The 21,979-nt window shown below is 51.0% G+C and overlaps 4 protein-coding genes across 4 annotated transcripts; all 4 read left to right on the top strand.

Annotated features, from left to right (window-relative positions):
• Positions 1-1,529: 1,529 nt before the first annotated feature.
• LTHEOB_4588 (Glycosyl transferase family 8) lies at positions 1,530-2,549 on the top strand (the record flags this gene model as incomplete). Its single annotated transcript, XM_035513638.1, has 1 exon — positions 1,530-2,549. The coding sequence occupies one exon, from the start codon at positions 1,530-1,532 to the stop codon at positions 2,547-2,549; it is 1,020 nt and encodes a 339-aa protein (XP_035374637.1).
• A 722-nt stretch (positions 2,550-3,271) lies between these two features.
• LTHEOB_4587 (Siderophore iron transporter mirb protein) lies at positions 3,272-5,248 on the top strand (the record flags this gene model as incomplete). The annotated part of the gene is made up of 5 exons (XM_035513637.1): positions 3,272-3,471; positions 3,521-3,791; positions 3,846-4,191; positions 4,243-4,495; positions 4,570-5,248. The coding sequence occupies 5 exons, from the start codon at positions 3,272-3,274 to the stop codon at positions 5,246-5,248; spliced, it is 1,749 nt and encodes a 582-aa protein (XP_035374636.1).
• Positions 5,249-18,255: 13,007 nt separating this feature from the next.
• Positions 18,256-18,983, top strand: LTHEOB_4586 (uncharacterized protein; the record flags this gene model as incomplete). Its single annotated transcript, XM_035513636.1, has 2 exons — positions 18,256-18,568; positions 18,655-18,983. 2 exons carry the CDS (start codon positions 18,256-18,258, stop codon positions 18,981-18,983), a joined length of 642 nt encoding a protein of 213 aa, XP_035374635.1.
• Positions 18,984-19,746: 763 nt separating this feature from the next.
• Positions 19,747-20,853, top strand: LTHEOB_4585 (Kievitone hydratase; the record flags this gene model as incomplete). The annotated part of the gene is made up of 2 exons (XM_035513635.1): positions 19,747-19,851; positions 19,909-20,853. 2 exons carry the CDS (start codon positions 19,747-19,749, stop codon positions 20,851-20,853), a joined length of 1,050 nt encoding a protein of 349 aa, XP_035374634.1.
• Between the last annotated feature and the right edge of the window lie 1,126 nt (positions 20,854-21,979).

Genomic DNA, 21,979 nt, shown 5'->3' with positions numbered 1-21,979 from the left:
CATCTGCGCGTATTTGAGATATTGCTGTTACCCTTTTAGACATTTCGATCTGCTGTATTGTCGATTGACCCGCTTGACGTGTGCTGTTCAAACAGCAGCAAACACAAGGTTTATGATAAGTCAGCATTGCCAACAGCATCCCACGGCGTCAACCACCCAGAATTTAGCCTCGTCAGGAACTATTTCCCTGAATGACCAAAAGTAGACGTAGAGAATCTGCGATATGTCTTATGCGCCTTTTGTGTAACCATAAATTCACAAAGCGGTCATTGCGCGTTGAAATTTATTCCTTATCTAATGCTATGGTGGGCGACACCGATATACAGGAGCATGCGATAAGACGCATTGTCGCTCTCCATTATTCATTAATTTATTGTCAGCAGTCCGCTCTCGATCTGCTCTTTCGATCCTATCAGAGAGGAGTAGCATTTGGTTAGACACTGAACGCGAAAAACCTGGATCTGCATAAAGAAGCGAGCATCTGCAAAGAATTCACGGATCATACCATCGCCCGTGATTACAGCAGAGCATAAATCCCCTTCATATTCGGCATAACCAGCGAACACAACCAATCAGATATTGTTGCGCCGAGAATGCTCGGACGTTGTCCAACTCCGACCATAAACAGACTAGCGCAACGAACGGCGCACACGCAGCCAACAGCTCCCGCTCAGCAGCAACCGAGGCATCAAGGCACAAGCAAATTTTTGCACCAATACGAGACATGCGTCAGCAAGGGAGAGCAGACTGGTGTTCCCACATCAGCTTACATTGCACATGTGCCTTGCATGGCCTGTCCGCCTGACGTTGCATTTGGTGGCTGCTCATGCTTTTTCCCCAATTTTGTGGGAAGGTAGTGCCATTGACGGCTACAGGTGCCAGAATCGAGATGGTTAAAGAAAGTATAACGCGAGATGGGGTTGCACTCGGGGTGAAACTCGGCAGAGGGTTTCATTAGAGTTATCTAATCTATCGGCCGTGCTCGGACGTACGTACCAGGCAGGTGTAAGAATCGGTGGCGATGGTTCGGATCTAACAGAAGCTGCCATCTCTTCCCATCTGGGATGGAGAAGTTTGTGTTGGAGGATTTGGGGGCTGGAGAGAAGAGAGTTGACTGGGCTATAGGCGAGGCAGAATCCTACAAACGGGGGTGAGGCCAATGAAAGAATTCTGATGGCATGATGCCAGTCCGATTGAGCTTCCTAGTGAATTGCTTCTTGCACTGTCTAGAATCTTGATGGAGTGTTGGTAAGAATAAGCGCAAGCGCCAGGGAGAAGTGGAACAGTGATGAGCTACACGGGTGATCGTCAACCAAGCTACTGGATTTGCAGTCCGCAACAGAGATACTTGGAGGACGGAGTTGCTATGGTGAGACTCGGCACGTAGGGATAGGTCTTAGCCGCTGCATGAGGCCCAGGTAGGATGGCACTGTTGTGAGGTCGAACGCAGGAAACGGATCAGATAAGATCTTGCCTCAACGTCTATCATCCACCACCAACCCAACTAAGGTAGTATCATTTGCTCCGCCATGTGGTCTCCAAGGGGCGTACACTTCCTCATTGGATTCTCAGCCGTCCTGGCCTGCTTATCCCTTCTTTCTACTATTTGGCTTTTCCACAGCACCGCGGCAACGAGGCTATTCGACACCCTCAACACCTCCAAAGAGCTCAAAGCCGACAAAGTCTTCGCCACGTTCCTCACCTCGTCCAGCGATGTCGAACTCTCCCCATCCGAAGACAACTATTTCATCGCCACGCGCATGCTGATTTACCAAATGCTGCACGCGCACGAAACGCGACTACGCCACCCCGTCCCGTTCATCGTCTTCGTCACCAACGCCGTCTCCGCCGAGAAATGCAGGCGCCTCACCCGCGACGGCGCCACGGTCATCGAGCTCGCCCACCTCTCGGCCGACTGGGTCGAGCCGACCGAATCACGCTGGTCCGACGTCATGACCAAGCTCCGCATGTGGGAGATGGAGCAATTCGGGCTGATCGCCTTCATCGACGCCGACATGGTGCTTACCCGGCCCATCGATGAGCTCTTCCTCGATCCCGCCGTGCGCGAGTGCACCACACGCAACAGGGCAGACAGCGACGTCGTGCAAGGCCCCGTGCCCGAACCGCCGTCGTACCTGCTCGCAGCCATCACGCAGATCGAAAAGGGCCACGACTTCCCGCCCATCCACCGGCCGCACGACCTGCCGAACCCGTACTTCTTCAACGCCGGCTTGATGGTGTTTCGGCCGGACCGCAAGCTATTCGCGCTGTACGAGTGGGTGCTGGGGCAGCCGGGGGTGTTCGACCCCGGGTTGCCAGAGCAGGGGCTGTTGAACTACGTGCACCAGGTCAACGGGAACATGCTGTGGACGAAGCTGGATCCCGTCTGGCAGACGCAGTACCCGAGCCGGAATGATGTCGAGCACGGCGTGTACATGCTGCATGACAAGTGGTGGCATGTCACGCACGAGAATGAGACGGGCGAGCTGTTCCGCGCGTGGAGGTGGAGGATGGAGGGATTCTACGAGGCGTATGATCGCCTGCACTAGGTTGTTTGTTTGTAGAAGTTGATCGGCGTTTCGTTCGAGGCGAGCCCATGTGGACGGAACGGGACGCATGAGCTGCGTGGCGAGAGAGCGCGTGGGTGACGATCGGCCTCGTGTGGCGCGTTGAGAGACTCCCGGCGGCGCGGCTAGAGCGCGTTGCCCGGCGCCCGGGAGGAAGGATTTGTTCGGAGCATTGCTCTAGATGAGGCGCGGTTAATCGAGTTCTGCTTGGCGTGAGACGAGCAGACGTGTACCTATTTGATCCTCTAATTTTAATAGTGGCCAGCACAAGCAGCGGGTAGACAAGGGAGCGGCGGCATTCTATTATAAGGTTGACCGGGGCGTGGTTGCACCTTCTCCACGAGCATCCCGACGAGGCAGCCCCCACACTCACTCGCCAGGACGGAAAGGGCCGCCTGGGATGCGGCAAGCGACCGACTTCGGGGTGCACGGCAGCAGGGCCAAGCCGCCACCCAAGCGACCCACCGCAAAAGTCTCGTCCGGTCATACTTACACCACCCGCTTAGCCCTGGCCGCGCCGAGTCCTTAGAACCCGCATATTTTGCCGGGATACGTCGTATATAACACTGCACAACAGCTGGGCATCCTTCAACACCCTGCCCTCCCGCTCATCGTCTCACCGACCACCCTTGCCCTGGTCGATCGTCACATCGGCCTGCATCTTGCCTGCATACTGACAAAGGTTGGCCAAGAGCACGGTCACCATGTCTGCACCGCCCGAGATTTCCGATGACAAAGGCGCCAGAGCTCCTCTGCCTGCCGACCAGAAACACCCGCAGGAGCACGTTGTCGATTCCGAAACCAGCAGCGATGAGGAAAGTGTTCGCATTCAAGATGGAGTCAAGCGTGTGGAGGCCATCACTCAGGCCTGGACCATGAAGGCTCTCTTCATCACCGGAATTTTGTATGTTCGCTCCCAATTGAGATAAAAACATCGTACTGACAAAACGCAGCATCTACATCTGCTCTTTTGTCAACTCGTTGCAGCAGCAAATCACGACCAACCTTGGTGTCTACGTCACTTCCAGCTTCATGCTGCATTCGCTGTACTCGACCACCAGCGTTTTGTCTAGTGTCATTGGCGGTGTCTCCAAGTTTCCCATCGCAAAGATCATCGATATCTGGGGCCGTGTTGAAGGTTTCATCCTCATGACTTTCCTGTGCACCATCGGTCTCATCATGATGGCGGCTTGCAAAAATGTCGAGACCTACGCCGCTGCTCAGGTGAGACGACGCCCCCCACCTCAAAACGACGAACTCAACACTAACAAACGGCAGGTCTTCTACTGGGTCGGTTACAACGGCATGGGCTACGTTATCAACATCTTCTTGGCCGACATGACTTCGCTACGCAACCGGATGATCTTCTACGGCCTCAACTCGACACCGTTCATCGCCAACGTCTTTGCCGGTCCCGCCATCGCCCAGCTGTTCTACGAGCACAGCTCCTTCCGCTGGGCTTTCGGCTGCTTCGCCATCATCGTTCCTTTCATCGCTGCGCCCGTCGCCGGCATGTTCATGTACAACAACAACGTCGCCAAGAAGAAGGGCCTCCTACCTCCCAGACCCGCCAGCGGCCGCACCCTCGGCCAGTCATTCTACTACTATGCGCGGGAGTTTGATCGTGAGTGCCTTGTTCAGCTCTAGAATTCCAGATACTGACGAAAAAGCGTAGTTATCGGACAATTCTTGCTGATTGCCGGTTTGTGCTTGCTGCTCATCCCCCTGACGCTGGCCGGCAGCGCCGTGAACAGGTGGGGCACAGGCTACATCATTGCTATGCTGGTCGTCGGCTTCGTGCTGCTGGTTGTGTTCGTGCTGTACGAGCGCTTCCTGGCGCCCGTCACCTTCATGCCGTACAAGTACATGAAAGACCGCACCGTCTTCGGCGCCTGCGTCCTGTGCGGCACGCTCTTCGTGTCCTTCTAGTAAGCATCACCAGCAGCCAGCTCCCCACTGGCCCTGTATCAGTTCTCTCCCCGCTAACCCCCGCGCTCAACAGCTGCTGGGACCTCTACTTCTCGTCCTACCTCCAAGTCGTCCACAACCTCAACATCCGCGACTCGGGCTACATCCTCAACATCTACAGCCTGGGCTCCTGCTTCTGGGCGCCCTTCGTCGGCGTCCTCATCCGCATCTCCGGCCGCTTCAAATGGCTCGCCCTCTGCGCCGTCCCCGTCTCCACCCTCGCCACCGCCCTGCTCATCTACTTCCGGCACCCGGGCACCAACATCGGCTACGTCGTCATGTGCCAAATTCTCTCCGCCTTCGCCGGCGGCACGCTCGTCATGTGCGAGCAACTCGCCGCCATGGCGGCCGTGCCGCACAACGAGGTGGCCGCGGTGCTGGCGCTGGAGGGCATGTTCACAAGCATCGGCGGGTCGATCGGGCAGAGCATCAGCGGCGCCATCTGGACGAATATGATGCCGCAGAAGATGCTGGAGTATTTGCCGGAAAGCGAGAAGGCGAATGCGGCGATGATTTATGGGAGTTTGCCTATGCAGCTTGCGTTTCCGGTGGGGAGCCCGGCGCGGGACGCGATTATTGCGGCGTATGGGTATGTGCAGCGGCGCATGCTGATTGCGGGCGTGGCGTTCATGCCGGTGGCGCTGGGGTGCGTGTTGTTGTGGCGGGATATTAATGTTAAGAAGTTGCAGCAGACGAAGGGGAATGTTTTCTAGAGTCGTTTTTCGGTTTTGGGTTGGTGGGGAAAACGGTGGGGAAAAGGTAGGCATGGAAAGGAGTGGGTATGGGTTAATGGGGTATGGCGTGGAGGAGCTTCTTCCGCGGGATTTCGAGGAGCGGAGGTTCGGGCGGACAGAGAGACTCCTGCAATACTATCGCACGTTCTGATCGTTTGCTCCCATCTCCGAGAGTCTCCGATGAGCTTTGACAGTCTTTCGTATTGCGTTACGTATTGGGTAACCGTTTACGACGTGTTGGTGCTGCAGCCCTAACTGACGGACGCCAAGTGGGTAACGAGCCATGCGACCGTACCACATGTACTAAACGTGGCGTCGAACAACCGACTGAAATAAAGTTCATGAGGAACAGTAAAGCCACACAGTCTTACCACTGACCGCACAATCCTTCCTTGGCCGAGAAGCCTCGCTTGCCTACTTTGCGTACGTAAACGGTCTAGATCAGTCGTCCCAGCGCAGTGGAAATGTCGAGCATCGAACTGCCGATTGCGCAATAGATCGTGACTGATGATCTTATCTTGATCAGCACCATCACCCCGTTCCGTGAATCGTGATCCCGAAACGAGCGCGTCTCAAACCACCACCCCGGCCGCCGCGCACCCCGCGGGCCCCGCGTCAAAGCGACAGGCGGCCCACGCCAGTGGGCTCTTCGTATTTTCTGGAGACAGTAGCATGATCCACACCCAGGCGGACGGGAAGCAAAGAAAAAAAAGAACGCAGAAAACGACCATCGAGAAAACGCCACAGTATGGGTACCTGCCATATTCCGGCTTCCATGCAGCGGTGGCACCCAGCTTGGCAGGCATTGGCGTGCTGCTGATTGGGTGTAGTCGGACGATTATCTGATGCCAAGGCGCTAAGCAACGGATCAGATAACTTTCTTGGGACGCTGCAGGATTTTTCCTTGCGGCGAAGCAGGCCAATGGCATTTTTTCCTGAGCGGTTTGTTCGGCCCTGACGCCTTCGCTTACATACGGCTGGGCTTGGCCCGCGACATGTGCGTGTCGAAGGTTTGTCGGGCTTTTATTGATTACTGCGCTCAGGCGATGCTCGCCGGCTTCGGCGGGGACGGGAGTGTTCATGTGCTTGTTGTTGGTCCGGCGGAGGGAGCCGAGGTGCATTCCGCCGTCGCGGGATGGCGGCGGAGCTTGGCTTGGGATCGCGCCATAAAAACTCTACCTAATGATGCAAGCCCTCTAAATTGATCTCTGTGCCCTATAGATCTTTCTTTTGCATTTTCTTTTAAAGTACATGGGGGGTATTGCAGCTGACGGCTAGCGTGTATTTATTTCGCTTATACCATAGGTAAATGAAGCCATCATCTAGATACAAATTTCGAATTAATAATTATGCATTCAATATGTGGCCTTGAGCTACATTTGGGGACGAAGAGCCTCAGGTCTATCTAAGCCATTGGATGAGGCACCACATGTTGTGCAGGATGCTATCATAGTCACAAAAGAACTCCATTACAGATATCTATGGGTAAGAAGCATTGAAGACTTTTACGAACCGGTCCGCAGACGCATTAACGAGGTGGACCAATACTGCATCAACCAAAGGGATGCAGATGAAAAGAGCAGCCAGATCGCGCAGATGGATAAGATATATTCTGAAGCCACTCTTACCATTTTTGCTGCCGCGGGCCACGATGCAGACTACGGACTACCCGGAGTAAGTGTTCGTGCACGAGCCACCTTTAAAATGGAACTTGATGAGTTTACCCTCCGCTGCACCGGCACATACCCCCATCGTCTCGTAGAGCAATCCAAGTGGCGCTCTCGGGGCTGGACATTTCAGGAAGCTCTTTTATCGACGCGACATCTGTTTTTCACAGAAGAACAAGTATTCTTCGAATGCCCACGTTTCTCCCGATGCGAGTCCATCAACGTCGACCAGGGATGGCCCCATGAGCCGCGTCTCTTTACCCTCCATACGAACAATGTTTCACAAAACCACTTCACTCAAGATATCTCCGTTTGTCTGGAAGATTTATGGAGCGAGAGGGACCGTCTTCGTGAATTCGAGAAGCTTGTTGCCAGGTACCGCAGGAGAGAGCTCAGCCATCAAAAGGACACCCTCAACGCAATTCTTGGTATCCTTGGAGTTTTCACGCGGGTCACCGACCCGATTTTTCATTTTTACGGCATCCCTGTTGACCGTGATATGAATGATGACTGGAAGATAAACCATTACTTTGCAGCAGCACTTGCCTGGAAAGACGTAAAAGGTCGCCAACTTCTTCCCCACCTTCGAAGCTGGACTTGGGCAGCCTGGTCAATCAGCTCTAATAATCTAGGTGCTGGTTGTCCAACAGATATCTGGGATGCAAGGAGATGTGGCACAGACGTGATGGATATCCGTCTGCTTCGTTCCAATTTCTAGATGAGAGGCGGGCGATACACAGTCACATCTCGGATTGGACCTATACCCAGCTCACAGTAGCTGCTAGAGCTGCAAGCATGCCCCCTCCGTTTATTCAGAGCTATGTCATCACTGTTCCAGTAACTTTTGAAGGAGGTTCAGAGGCGGGAATTGAGGCTAATATAGTGGCATCTGAATGGTCCACCAGATTATACCGTGCTGATGCTGCGTCGCTGAATCAACCTATCTGCGTGGATGATTGGGCCGCGAAAGAGCTATCATTATCCATAGAAACAGTGAAAGAGGTTGATGCCGTGGTATTGAGTGGATATAGGACTTATCCCGAAGATGCATTGAGTTGACGCCGTCAGTATAGATCGGAGCCACCATTACTGAGGGTGCTCAAATCCGAGAAATGGGATGGCCAAGAGCTTTAAATCACGTTGGTCGGATACGTAAACAAGTTTAACGTTCGCCGAATTTCTCTCTTCCGATTGTCGGTTCCACGCGTCTCTCCATTCAATCTGAAATTAGAACAAAGACTAGTAGATTTGAATTTGGTCTGATAGCTCAGGACGTGTTATTGTCTCATATTTCATAAAACTCGAAAAAGTAAATGTTACATTTGCTTTCTCTTTATGAACTCATAACAGGCTCGGATACAGGCGGCCGGACTGCACCAGCCCACATAGGTCAAACACGCCAGCTGTCATCGGCTAGTGTGACTAATGGTAGGCATATTGGATGCCGTGTACTTTGTAAGAAACCTTTGTTTCAACTGTCCTTGCCACTGCAGCCATTCAAATCGATTTCCGCTCCTCAGGGCAACCAATCAACTGCGGCAATGCATGTAGCCAGTCAGCCTCACGGAGGTGTAGCTAATGACAAAGCAGATGACCTTGCGTAGTATGTATGTAAGACACATGGGTGTTAATTTCCCCGAGCCGCCATTGACGCGATGGTGGTGTAGCATAATGTATGACCACGCGTACTACGAAGCGCTCTAGATCTTTTGTGAGAGACTTCTTGATAAAATCATGGCGAACAAATTGGTATATGCTGGATTACACCATTGCTTATTCGTGAATCCAGCTGAAATGTCACAAATCGTATACCCAGCCGGGCTGAAAACCTGGGTTTTCTGCCATGCACCAATGCGAAAAGGTAGGGGCGGATTGCAGCCACATACGTCACTTCTTACTCACCAGGCTTTTCGCGCAGCGGAAACGCTTAATCCTTCCACGCTGTATTTGCTACTTTTAAAATGGCCTAAGTCCCTTCTCCTTTCGACGTTGCGATCAAATCGTTGTTTCTAACGTTCCTAAAAGGCCTTGTTTCCAAGCACAGAAAACGCAAAGCTGCAGTTACGATAACAGAATTTGTCATCATCTCACCGATACTGGATATGGAATCGACTATTGTTCATTCGCTCCATGAATGCAACATCTCAGAATGCATTTATTCGCCGGTACTGATGACTATTCACCAAAGTGTGCCTTGCAGATATCATGATCCGTCAGAAAGTCTGTTTGCGAAAATCTTTCTTACGACTTGCTCGGCTTGTTCAAACGTTCCAATGGCCAACAACGCCCTCTGCAATTTCTGCCATCACCTGCGGCTGCATCACCTTCTCTGCTGTCTCGCCAGCAGTAGCCTCCATTTGTTTCCGACAGTGATCCTTGGACGTTACGAGGAGATCCAATCCCGTCACAGCTGCGTCTTCTGTGGTTTCATATCACAAGAGATCAAGACCAAAGAGCAAACCACAGGAATCAGGGTACCTGGCAACCACTTCATTGCCCTAGAGGTCTTGAACACGTTCCGAGAAGGCTTCGCCACATCCCGAAGCGGACATGCAGCGATATATGTCGTTAAACTATCTCATGATGAGAGTAAAGGGTCATTCAAGGCTACCTTTTGGAACAAGACTCGTATCCAGGAAATTTGCGTGCGCGATCGAACATCACCCGCAGCATGGACAGCAATGCCAAAGACAATAGACTGGAACAGATTGAGAAATTGGCTCAAAGATTGCGAAACAAATCATGTCCACCCTGGTGTACAAGGCCGGTACCGGGCCGATGAGTTGCAAAACTTCTACCTCATCGATGTTGCAAACGAATGTATATCTCACGAGCCGATGCCCTCTCGGTACATCGCCCTCAGTTATGTCTGGGGAAATCGAACGTCTGGCATGCTCGAAGCTACCAAGGATTTTATCGACCGTCTCCAGGAACACGGTTCCCTCAGGGACCATTCCATACCTACCACTATCCGAGATGCGATGGCTGTGTGCCGCCAATTCGACGTGCGATACCTTTGGGTCGACCGGTTGTGTATTATACAGGACGATGAAGTTCAAAAGCATGACCAGATTAACTCTATGGGAGAAATATTCTCGCGCGCTCTTTTGACAATATGCGCTGCGTCTGGCGATGATGCCGAGCAAGGGCTTCCTGGTGTAAATCTCACAGCAAGGCAACACCCAAGAAACCGGACTTTTGTGTTGGGCATGGAGATCTTAGGGTGGACTGGGAGAGGAATGAACTCTACTTGGAACCAACGTGGCTGGACCTACCAAGAGAACGTCCTGTCACGGCGGCGCCTCATATTCACAGAACAAGAGGTATTCTTCGAATGCAATAACAACAGCCGAACAGAAGCCACAACACCTACGGAGATTCCACCGGACGTAGATATCATGATTTCACCACCATCCGGGTCTATATACACCAAGCACGTACAGAAGTATGCTAGAAGGAGCTTGTCATATCAAAATGACGTGTACAACGCGTTCACGGGAATTTTCAACAGCATCTATCCCGAGGAAGACTTCATTTATGGCCTTCCCGAAAAGGACTTCGACGAAGCAATTTTGTGGAAAGACTTTACCAAGCCCGTCGAGTCCATAGGGTGCCAGAATTCGTTTGAAGTTTTACGACTGCCTACATGGTCTTGGGCTTCGCGGTTCGGGCATGACATCAGGTATGAAGAATTTGGCTCAATGCTTGGTTCTTTGATCAAATGGCGTATTGTGCACGAGGACAGCCGAGTTCGATTCATAAACCACGTGAATAGTCCATGCGCTTGGGAGCCATATGCGGAGGTAGGCCCTTATTGTCATGATGATTTTTGTAACCCTCCTCGTCAGTACCAGTCTCATGATTCAAGACTTTACCTGGCAATTGCTTGGGAGGAAAAGCTTGTAGAGGCCGCCGGGCCTACTCAACTCTACTCGGACCTTCCATTTCAGGACACAGAGAACCACTTCAGGAAGAAATGGCCTACGTATGCCTGCTACTGGAGACAAGTCCATCCAGAAGCCTACCCCCAGGCGATTGTATCAGCGAAGCGCGCTGGACAGCTGATTTTCCGAGCATCGGTTGCGTACTTTACGCCCCAAAAAACCCCGCCTGAGGACATCCACAGTGAGAATATGTCATGCATTCTCTGCGACGATAAGGGTTTCCCTTCTGGTTATCTTTCTTTAGGTACATGGGAGCCGGAGGATCAAACTGATGATGTGGTGGGAGGGAATTCGAAAGGCACGAAGAGCAAGGTGCAGCTGGTAGCCTTGTCTTGTACAACCGTGGATGAATACACCATACGAAAAATCACCGCATTCCATCGACAGATCAAGAGGTAAGAAGTTGCCATCATTCTGTTGGTGGCCAGTGACTGATATAAAACCTCAGGCCAGGAGAGACGCGGAAGTGGTGGGAAGAAGAAGAACGGAAGATGGGGGACCCATCAACAGACCACATGGAACATATCAGTCCGGACACAACGTACTACGACTCCGAGCTTGCTCCATTGATCCCTCCACCAGCCATTCACGTTATGATGATCGGTTGGCGAGAAGATGTTGCATATCGTATTGCGATCGGAAAAGTATTGTTAAGGAGATGGAGAGAGGCCCAGCCAGAGTTCCGGACTATTGTACTTGGATGAGTACAACATCACTTCATTGAAATTTCTTTTCCGGATGTGGTATATCGCTCTCTCCTTTCTGATATCAACATATCTATCTGGCTTTGGCGATCCACACAACGCTTTGTTTGCCAGCATGGTAAATAAGTATTTGCTGCTCTTACTTACGTTTAACAACAATTCACTCTCATCCCTTTTCATTGTGACGATACCTTCCATTTTCCCCATACGTTTAATCCTCAGTGCTAACTCCCATGCCACGTTTCGAGCTTTCAACCACACTGACAAAATTTTGGGGCTATTACCAAATGCACCTCTTTTCAATGCGAAAACCCCAAATGCACCCATCTGGCCCAAATGCACCTCTTTCTACCCTTACTACGTTCGAAGTTGTTCAAATACCTTGTTCGGCGATGGTGAATTACTAGCGTAAGCTCTAGCGACGCGGCGCGACGTACCGTTGAACCGTGCAAGCACTAGTTGGGCACCAGTGGCGCAGTAGCTAGAGTGACGAGCGGGTAACGCACGGGCGGCCCAGGCGTTGCTCCAGCCAAACAAGGCACCTTGCTTCCGGTACTCCCTGGTGCTATAGTCGTTCACATTAATCAGCTTGTGCCATACTTGATGTGGATACCTCTTCAATTCTTGCTTCTACGGACAAAACCTGTCATTTAGGATCCAGCTCCAACGATCAACGACCGTATTTGGGACTAGTATACCATTCTATTCGGTAACACGGTAGCGTTCAAATTTGTCCTCGATGAAGGAATGGTCGTTGAACGGTTTCAAACAGTTTTCTTCCTCCAGGTAGTACGGGATGCCCGGCACCTTGAGGCGGGCAACAACTCTAACGTGCGTTTCAATGTAGTGAAACCGCGTGGCGCCGACGTCGTAGTAGTAGCCATGTGGCCCCAGGCCGAAGTGGTGGGTGTAGACACGGTGGCCGATTCAGTAGTTCACTTCGACGATGCCGTAAGTGAGATTCCAAATGTTCAGGTGTCCAGGATCATGGCGATATATAGGCCTACAAGTCCGGCACCTACGATGCAGACCCCGCGCGGCGGGAACATACTGCTGTTGGGTGCTTGGAATTACTTGTGTTTCTATCTCTCGGACTTCTCATCGAGGGCCCTAATTTTCCGTTGCTGGCTGTCCTTCGTGTCGTTCATGCGAGAATTTCTTCAGCCTTGCGGTTGATATCCGAATGACAATATAGACTTTGATGCTCGCGAATCAATGTTGCTGATTTATGAAACCCCTTCATGAGCGCCACATCAAGAGGAGTCATCCCAAGACGATTGATGTGGTGTCCGCATGCGCCTCGGCTGAGCAAATATCTGATGATATCCGAGTCCTCGGCCGGTCTGCTACTTGCGAAATGTAGCGGATTATTATCCCAGGCATCGTGGTGATCAATTTTAGCCCCATGCTCCACGAGTTCCTTTACAGTCATATGGCAAGACAGTCTTACTGCCAATTGAAGTGGTGTTAGATCGTAACAATCCACAGCGTCAATATCTATGGGGGCGTTAGGTCGATGATATTCCTCCAGAATTGCTCTCAAGAAAGCATGATTTGGAGTCGCTGCCAGATAATGTATAATTGTTCGAGACTTTGGGTCCCGTGTGTTGATGTTGACTCCATTGCGTAATAACAGGTGTAGCACTTCTGCATTACCTTTAGGGGCAGTAGCAAATAAGGGGTGTCCAAGTTTTCCGCCTCTTCTGTTGATGTCTGTCCCGGCAACCAAAAGACTTGATGCCCAAGAAAGAAGACCATGCTCGGCTGCAAAATAGAGCAAGGTGGTATCACGGGACATTTTGTCGCGCAAGTGTACCCAACGAGACCAATAAGGCCCATCCTGAAGGTGCTTTATAAGCCTAGATGGGTTGCAGCCTTCCCGCTCAGCGGAAATTGCATGTGGAATAATCATCTCAGAAACGACGTAGAGCAGACAAGGTATCTCCTCCAATATTTTCCTCTGATTCTCTAAGGAACTTGCGATTGAGTCAACTTCGAGCGGGTCTTCAGGAGCGGAGACGCATTCGGCAGACCAATCCAAGAACCGCGCTAGCGGTATGGAAACCGGAAAAGAATCCGACATTGCCCGATGAGGCGAGAAAGGCGTACCTGAAGTTGCGATGTCGCTTGGCCTTATTTCGTCATTTCCAATTTCAGACACTGGAGCTGAAATGGATGGACCAGCTGGGTGGTTGCATTTTGAAAGGCTTTCCGTATGGAATTGATACTGTTCCGAAGGGGCTCGTATATCTGGGAAATAATGCATAGAAGCAATCGAGTGTGCATAGTTAGAGGCTGATCCACCAACGGCAGATCTCGCCGAGGCGAAACTCCTCATACTTGCATTGCTGCCTTGCCTCCGGAAGGGCACGCGCTGCCGTGAAGTAGACAGGCCGTGCGGTCTTTCATTGAAGTGTTCTGGCCCTGAATAGCCAGACGATGTGTCAGAAGTTGCAGATGGTGCATTCATCCTTCCATGCACCAACGGGTCCAACTCTCTGACTGCAAGGTAGTCGAAGCATGTTTTCACAATTGAGAGATGGGCCTCGCCTAGTGCACTCGGAGGGGTGTTGTGATAGAAAGGCTCAAAGCCATTCGAGTTGAGGAAAAATTCGCGGACTGATTCGTGGATAAATTGGAGTGTCCCAAACCCCTCTCCGTAAAAGGAGCCAGGTGTCGCTCGAATTGAGTCCTGTTCGTCATTCATAATCTTCCCCTGTGCTTCCCCTCTTTGTATCTCCACCAAGCCTCTGGACAAGCGTCGAATCTGTCGTTGAAGTTGATCGTCGTTGTCAACTGCATTCTCAGAGCGTTTCCATTCATCTAGAGACCTAGGAGGACTGTCGCCAACGAAGGCCAACAATTGGTACCATTCGCGAAGCTGGATTGGGCGGATAGCAAGAAGCACCCATGAGAAGAAGCAAGCAGCTTCATTACGTTCATCAGGGCTTATTTCTTGCAATATCTGCAGGTAAAGATCTCCAAGAGCTGGCGGAACCGAGAGCAGGCGGGATTCCAGAGAGTTGATGCCTTTGCCATTGTCGTAGTCCTGAATAAGCAGGTCCAGGACAACCTTTGCCCACAAGAAAATACCTGATGCTCTTTTGATTACTTCGTTCTTTATACGGACCCAATAATGGTCATTCCCAGAAGAGTATCCATTGACAGCCATAGACAGCTTTTTCTCAACAAATAACGCAATATCTGCTGCATTATGGTCTTCAAAGACCAGTTCAAGATAGTTGGCGATTGTAATGGTCGGGTAATGCCTACTCGACATGCAGATATTGAGCATGGCTCCAGCGGAAGCTGCATCCGCAGATAGCTCACGGAGAAACTGTATAGTGTCACGCGGCCCATCACCCATACATTCGTCAAGTGCATCCACGAATATGGAGATTCGTATCCCACTGAACTCTGAGAGTATAGTGCGGAGCTGATTCTTCAATGCTTGCGCGTCCCATGTTACTTCATCCTCTTTCGAAGGTTTGAGATTGCAAAACTTGATAAAATCTTGCATTCGCTCTCGGAAAACGGGTAACAGTTGGTATAGTACGGCTCGATAGAAACCAACTGTCGTCTTCTCCAGCTCGTTTCCGCGGGCATTGAAGAAAAAGCCGATAACGTGATGACTGTGTGACGATTTGGAAATGGAGGCATGCCGTATGGCTTCCTTCATGAATGTCGATTTACCAGACCCGGGCTTCCCTTTAATCCACAAGAGGCCTTGGTGCTGGTCGAGGTTTTGGCGACTAAACCACGTTTCGTATCGTTCCGATTTCAACACGCGTTGGCAGGTATCTTTGAGTGCTATTTCGATGACATGTTGGCGTTGTCCAAGTTCCGGAAAATACAGTTTTGCACGAGCATCTACGAATGATCAGCTCGAAATATCGATTTAGTCAGCCGCAACTTCATACCTCGGTAGTACTGAAGAAACTTATCGCTGTCTTCTCGAAGAACTAACAGCGATCAGCTAATTGCTTTGTCTCCCTGAACTAAATACTAGCTGACCGGAGCGTTTGGACCATTCTGTAAATGCTTGAGATCCAGACTTCGGGGCCGATAATGCTTGCATGATGGATCCGTACAAACTTCGCAGTTCCCCTCCAACCTTTCGATAGTTTGGATCATATTCGCCACGAAAACGGCACATATCCATATGGTTTGCTTGCAATGTCTCCGCGTGTTCCCTTGGGTCGCCAAGAAGCGATGACAAGTCGGGTACAACCTACGGCAATGCAAGCAATTAGACTACTTGATTTAAGAACCTGATTGGCTGAAGAAACACTGTATGGGGCAGAGAATCAAATACCTTCTCATTCAGTAGTCCAAGGTTTACTCCAGCAAATGGTAAGCCTTCTTGAAACGTCTTGATATTGAAATCAATCTTCTGCCATATTCTCGTGAAAGAATGTTGGCACCTCTCAAGGTCCGAGTTTTTGAGGCCCAAGGAATCCAGCATTGTTCTGCTCGTGTCGACCATGAATGTACTTGCAACTCTGCGAGCAATTTCGCCCACGCCGGCCATATCTTTACTACCGCGGTGCGGAGTACCCAAGAAGACAACCGCCTTAGTCGATTTCGCAACATTTTCAAGGTCCAGCTCGCCAGAATGATAGGACTCCGTGAGAGCCTAGTATGTTAAGTGATATTAGCATAGCCCTATCATGTTCAATGAAACTTGATAGGATGTCTTATCAATTCCCAAAAAGTATTTAAAGCAAATGGCTTACCTCCTTTAAGATGATGCCGCCCAAAGAATGTGCAACAAAGATGACAGGCACGTCAAGTTTACGTTCACGCCGGAAGCCAAACAGTAGATCTTTTCCATGGTTGAATATGGTGTTCTTACTCACTGCTTCACCAAGTGGTCCTGAGATCCGCGTGTCATAGCCCCAGACCAGTATCCTTGCTTTGGGGCAATCTTGCGGGAGCAGATCTGCGGGCCAAAAAATGGTGTTTGAGTCTTTTCTGAGGCTTTCCGGTTCTTGAATAGCTCGACCGTCCTCGGAAAGAGCTGCTTCGATGTGTGCTTTATCTTGGCGTGGTTTCTTGAGATGAGTAACCAAACCCACGATTGTCCTCCCAATAGACCGCTTCTTCGAGGTAGCAGAATCTACATTTGATCCTGGTGGAATGATGTCGGACTGGATTTCCGAGGCCATGTACGTCCACGTCCGGTAAGGATGGCCCTGTAGCCCGTGGATAAAAACAATACTTCATATTGAGATTAGCTTATATGATTCCGTATCTGTGTTGTTGAGACCGGTTGCCTTACTCGACTAGCGGAGGGTCTGAGCTGAGGCGTTCGGGCTCAAAAACGACCGTGAACCCCGTCTCAGAAATCTTGGAACGATCCATGTGTGTTACGGTGTCTTTACCGCTTAAATGTTAGAGACGACGAAGGCACGATCCAGCTATCGTAGACTGCTAAGTGAAAATGAAGAAAGCAGTATAGGGGTTGAGAACTTCGTAGGAGATAGGTGCTGGCGCAAGGGCCATGAGCAGGCTTAGTGAAGGAATCGTGATGGACAGCGCGACGAGGCTGAGGTTGAAAAGTGAGGGGTAATTGTCATACCTGCACGTAAGACCTAAAATTAGCACAGCCTGATCACGTTATCTGTCGGCAAAGCTTCCAGAAATGACCCAGAAGATCATCCAACAGTGAATGTAATTAAAGATGTCGCCATAGGAATACTTTGCGATAAATCTTTATTTAAAAAAACGCCGTAAAGATGGTCCATCTCAGAATCCTTGACGAGACTGGAGCTAATCCACTGTCCGAAGATGATGGGCCGGGAAGGTTACACGGGGGCTCAATCGTATTTCTAGCAGTCAAATTTGAGGGTACAGTAAACATTTAGGGATGTCGGAGCCTCAATTACAGTTGTCATGCACATCTTCATGGCTCAAGATGTGCTCTCTAGGTGGAGTAGATCTTGCTTGTCGCGAAATTGATTGTTTTATCTTATTCTAATTTTTGGCCATCGCCTAATAATTTATTAAACGAGAGCTTAAAGCAAGGTACTACCGATTGGGATTGCGTCGACTGATAGCCCGGAGCCTGCTTAGCCACATATTGTAAGTCATTATTCTGAACAAAACGGTCCAGGCTGTCATCCCTACTGAACTTCGTTCCGATTCTACGCTCATTTATTTTATATGCATCATCCATATCTACTATTAAATGACTATAAACATCAATGAAATTAATAGAAATGACGCGAAGTTGAACAACATACCATACGTTGACCAATAAGATTGAGCCACGGAGACAATGGCAACATATCCGCAAAGCTGGAAATGTTCCATGAGCTGCGCCGCTATGATAAATTATTTGGCCGACAGGGATCATTAATCGCCTATCGCAGGGGCAATCGAGGATGCGACGCAGAAGAATATCACGCATGAGTTGAGAGACCCTGGAGCGTATTCAAAGTAGCAGAAAGCCGTCATAGCCTTAGACAGGACGGTTGAAGTTCAAAGTAGTGTTTAGTGAGGCTAGAGGCCGCCACGACACATGTGGGACCAGGTGCGGGGCTATGTACCTACAGTTTCAGCCTTGCTCGCATCTCACAGCAGCAACACTCGCCGCTCTCACTCCCAGACCCTCACAACTCCTTCTCATCCTCTACCGTAACCTTTCCCACCTGAACAACACGCCGCCCATGAGCCCCTTCCGCAACGCCCTCGCTGGCACCCAGCAATTCCTCCAAAATGCCGCCTCCAACGCGCAGCCCATGATGCGGAGCGCCTACGCCGGCACGCAGCAGTTCTTCCACGACGCGGCCTCGACCACGCGCGACAAAGCCGCCGGCGTCGAGTGGGACAAAGCCCCCAAGCACATCCAGGACTACATAACCGAGCACCCGTACCAAACGGCCTTCTACGTCGTCAACGGCGTCGTCATCGCCGCGCCGTTCGTCGTCGCTGGACCGCTGCTCGGCGCGGTCGGGTTCACGGCTGCTGGGCCGGCTGCTGGTGAGTTGTTGCCTCTAGATGCTTCCTCCCCTCCGACTGCATTGTTAGCGCTCGGGTGCTGACTTGGTGCTATTTTTGGTGCGTAGGTTCGATTGCCGCAGGAGCGCAGGGCGCTTCGGTTGCGGCGGGAAGCGTTTTCGCGACGTTACAGAGTGCGGCCATGGGCGGATACGGGGCGGCGGTTGTAGGCAGCACGGTACAGGCTGGCGCCGCGGTTGGGGGCGGGGCGGTGGGGGTTTGGAACTTCTTTCGTGGATGGGGCGGTGGCGGCGATGGCGAGAACAACAACAATAGAGATGGTGACGGCGACCAGTGTCCCGCGGATCTGGGGGTCAAGGGCGAGGAGCACGGTCAGGGCGAGGAGCACAGTCAGGGCGAGCAAGGCGACCAGGACGTGTGCAAGGCGCGGCTGTGAAATTTTAGCTGATACCGCTCACATGAGCAGAGCAATGGATGTGAGGGTAGATGGGGCTGCGAGACGAAACGGCGGTTCTTTTCTGGATAGATGTCTGTAGAGTTTCCACCGAGAATTCTATTGCTCAGGCTGATAGACGAGAGCCGATGTGATAGGCTGTACCAAATGATTGGTCGGTTAGGCTACCCGAGGAATTTACCATCTTTGGAAAAGCTACACACGCTCGGCACCTTAAAAGTATGCATAAATTGAGGGATGTCTCATCTCGCACCATCCCATCAATTCAGTATCACCGTATGTACGCTGTAGTTTTAAGAGAGTTCAGGTGGCTAGAATTCCTCCCTCAGAAAGTGGAGAGATCATGTGGTAGAGTATCGTCGTGCGTGACGTCTTCTTGCTCCCGCCCCACAAAAGTCGCATTGGCTGAGACAAATTATTTTTTCCGGGTGAAGATATTCTGTCCGAGAGGCAGTCCGGAAGCACTAACGACAAATAGAGCGTCAAAAAGAGATTGTGGAGAGAGAGACGCGCGTGGTGAAGCCGGGTACGACCGGCTCTCGACGGAATGTGCTTCCGAATGACCCGGATCAGAACATCACACTGAACCTCAGTCGATTGAATTCCGCGCAATACGGTTACTGTCGGACTGAGAAATGGAGTGCTTATATTAAGTTGCATAAAGATATATATATATTGTAGTGGACCTCACAATGAAGTTCTGATATTGTCAATCTTGGTTCCAGTTTTAACACACACCACAAAGATGCATATCTTTTATATTTTTGGATTCATTCTCAGTTTCCTCGCCTTTAATGGCTCTGGAGAACCGTTACAGTTCAAGCCTGGTAATGCATCTACCTTTGAAACTGTAAGTATGCTTCACAACGCACCGCGCATAAATCGCAACTAATGCTCGAGCAACTAGCCCGCACTTCCGGCAACCTTCAACATTACTGAGTCCCAATTGACATACCCACTCGACCCTCCAGGAAGCTCATCATACTGGAGCACATCATTTGTCACTGCATCCGACCAACATCAATACCTGATTGTCTCCCACATCCTTCTGATGACCTCGGGCTCAGGTCCGGCCGCCCGTTGCTCGATACTGGACATCACCAACACAACAAACTACTGGATGAGTTCCGTCAACGTGTCTCTCGCCACCAATACATCAACTCAAAGCGTGCTTGATCTCGACTACGGGACCATTGTCATGCAAGGCCTATCAGCGGACAGCACAAGTGTGATGCGCACCTGGGCCTCGTACCCAAACTTCGGCTTCAACATCACCTGGGAATCCTCCTCCAAAGTCCTCCTCAACGGCGGCAGCGGCATGTTCGCCTACGGCGAAGGCAACACGCACGAGTGGAGCATGCCAGCGGGCAGGACGACCGGCACTCTGACGCTCGACGCCAACGACGAACTTACCATCGACACCGAGAACTCGCTCACGTGGTACGACAGACAGTGGGGCTACACCGCGCCGATAGGCGGCAATTGGACGTGGTTCGAACTGCACTTTGCGGACCCGGAAACGAAGGCGAGTATCTGGTCTATTGATCAGCCTGGGGAGAGCGATAAGCGGTTTGCGAGTGTGCGGACCGAGGTCGGTACGCTTGTTGTGCCGTTCGAATTGCTGCCGGACTGGAGTCGTACGTGGACGAGCCCTTGCTCGGGCGAGACGTATCCGTTGGCGTGGACATTGGAGTTTGGGGAATCCGGAACGTTGTACATTGAGACCGGGAGGGATGATCAAGAGCTCTGTGACGTTGGTCAGTTGCCGGCGTATGAGGGCTTTGTGAAGGCCAATGGGACATTGTTGGGTAGAACTGCTTCATTTGGCCTGGTTGAGATGGTCTACGCGTAGACAGACGACCCGGTAAAATAAAGCAACAACGAGGAATAGAGAATCTGCTCATATGTTGAGCTTTTTCAAAGCTTTCAACAGAACTACGCTTCATTCTACGTCAATATGAGATGTAGACGGCCGTCACTCTTTTGTCCATGAAAATGTGGACGTAGAAAAATTGTTCCCGCTTCCTGGTCCGCCACTTCCTCATACTCTTTCTCCGCCTACGGCCTGCGAGAATTACTCTTGTACAAAAATATGTATGAGCCTATACGCAAGACGGTATAGTTTCAAGCCCATTTCTCCCCATAGCACGCTCGTATCAATACATTCGATTAGTCGGTGGCTTAGGGCTATTCTCCAATCTACCTACCGCATCAGCCCGCCATTGCGGAATATTTGACCCGCAAACGGATGTCCATTTGTCCGCCTAGACGATTGCTTACATAATAAATCGTGCGGCCGATTGCGCGCGCCCTCGGAACGATCGAACGACCGGCCACCCCGCCCTTCACACGCCTACAGACAATCCTTTCCAACATCATCCATCCCCCGCACAATACTCAGCAATACCGCTATCTCTTCCGATCGTTTCAATCACGTAATTTCCCTTTAGTAAAGTGCCTTGCCATCGGTATTTCATGAATCATGCACCTTGCTTCATCGATGAAGTTTACCCCAGCCGCTCTCGCCGCTCTAATTATGTCAAACGCAGACCATGTTAGTTTCTCTTCCAAGAGTACCCAAAAGGATGAATGTCTTCACAGACCTTGTAGCGACTGCAAGGCTCTCCAACTCGATGACGCCAAGCATAAGAGCTCAATCCAGTTCACCAAAGACAGCAAACGCCACGCATTGCTTGGCACACTTCGAAAATCATGGTTTGGCCTTCCTAGACCAATGATGATGCCTCCCTCTAAATACAGTGATATCAAGCCATATCAAAAAGTCGAATTAAAGCTTGGGCATGAAAGGCAAGATGCATTTCCTGATCTCCCCGAGCTTGATGTTACCGCTTGTCGAAGATGCGGAATGTGTCCCTTGCTCAGGAACGAGATCTTATCTGTGTGGGAGTAGGGACGAACCAGAAGAAACAGAGTGACTTTCGCCGATGAACACAGACCGGTGTCTGGAACTTGTGGAA

The sequence above is a fragment of the Lasiodiplodia theobromae genome, assembly GCF_012971845.1.
Source record: "Lasiodiplodia theobromae strain AM2As chromosome Unknown scaffold_12, whole genome shotgun sequence".
Lineage (NCBI taxonomy): Eukaryota > Fungi > Ascomycota > Dothideomycetes > Botryosphaeriales > Botryosphaeriaceae > Lasiodiplodia > Lasiodiplodia theobromae.
Note: the sequence above shows the minus strand (reverse complement) of the source record. Positions and strands in the feature narration are given on the sequence as shown.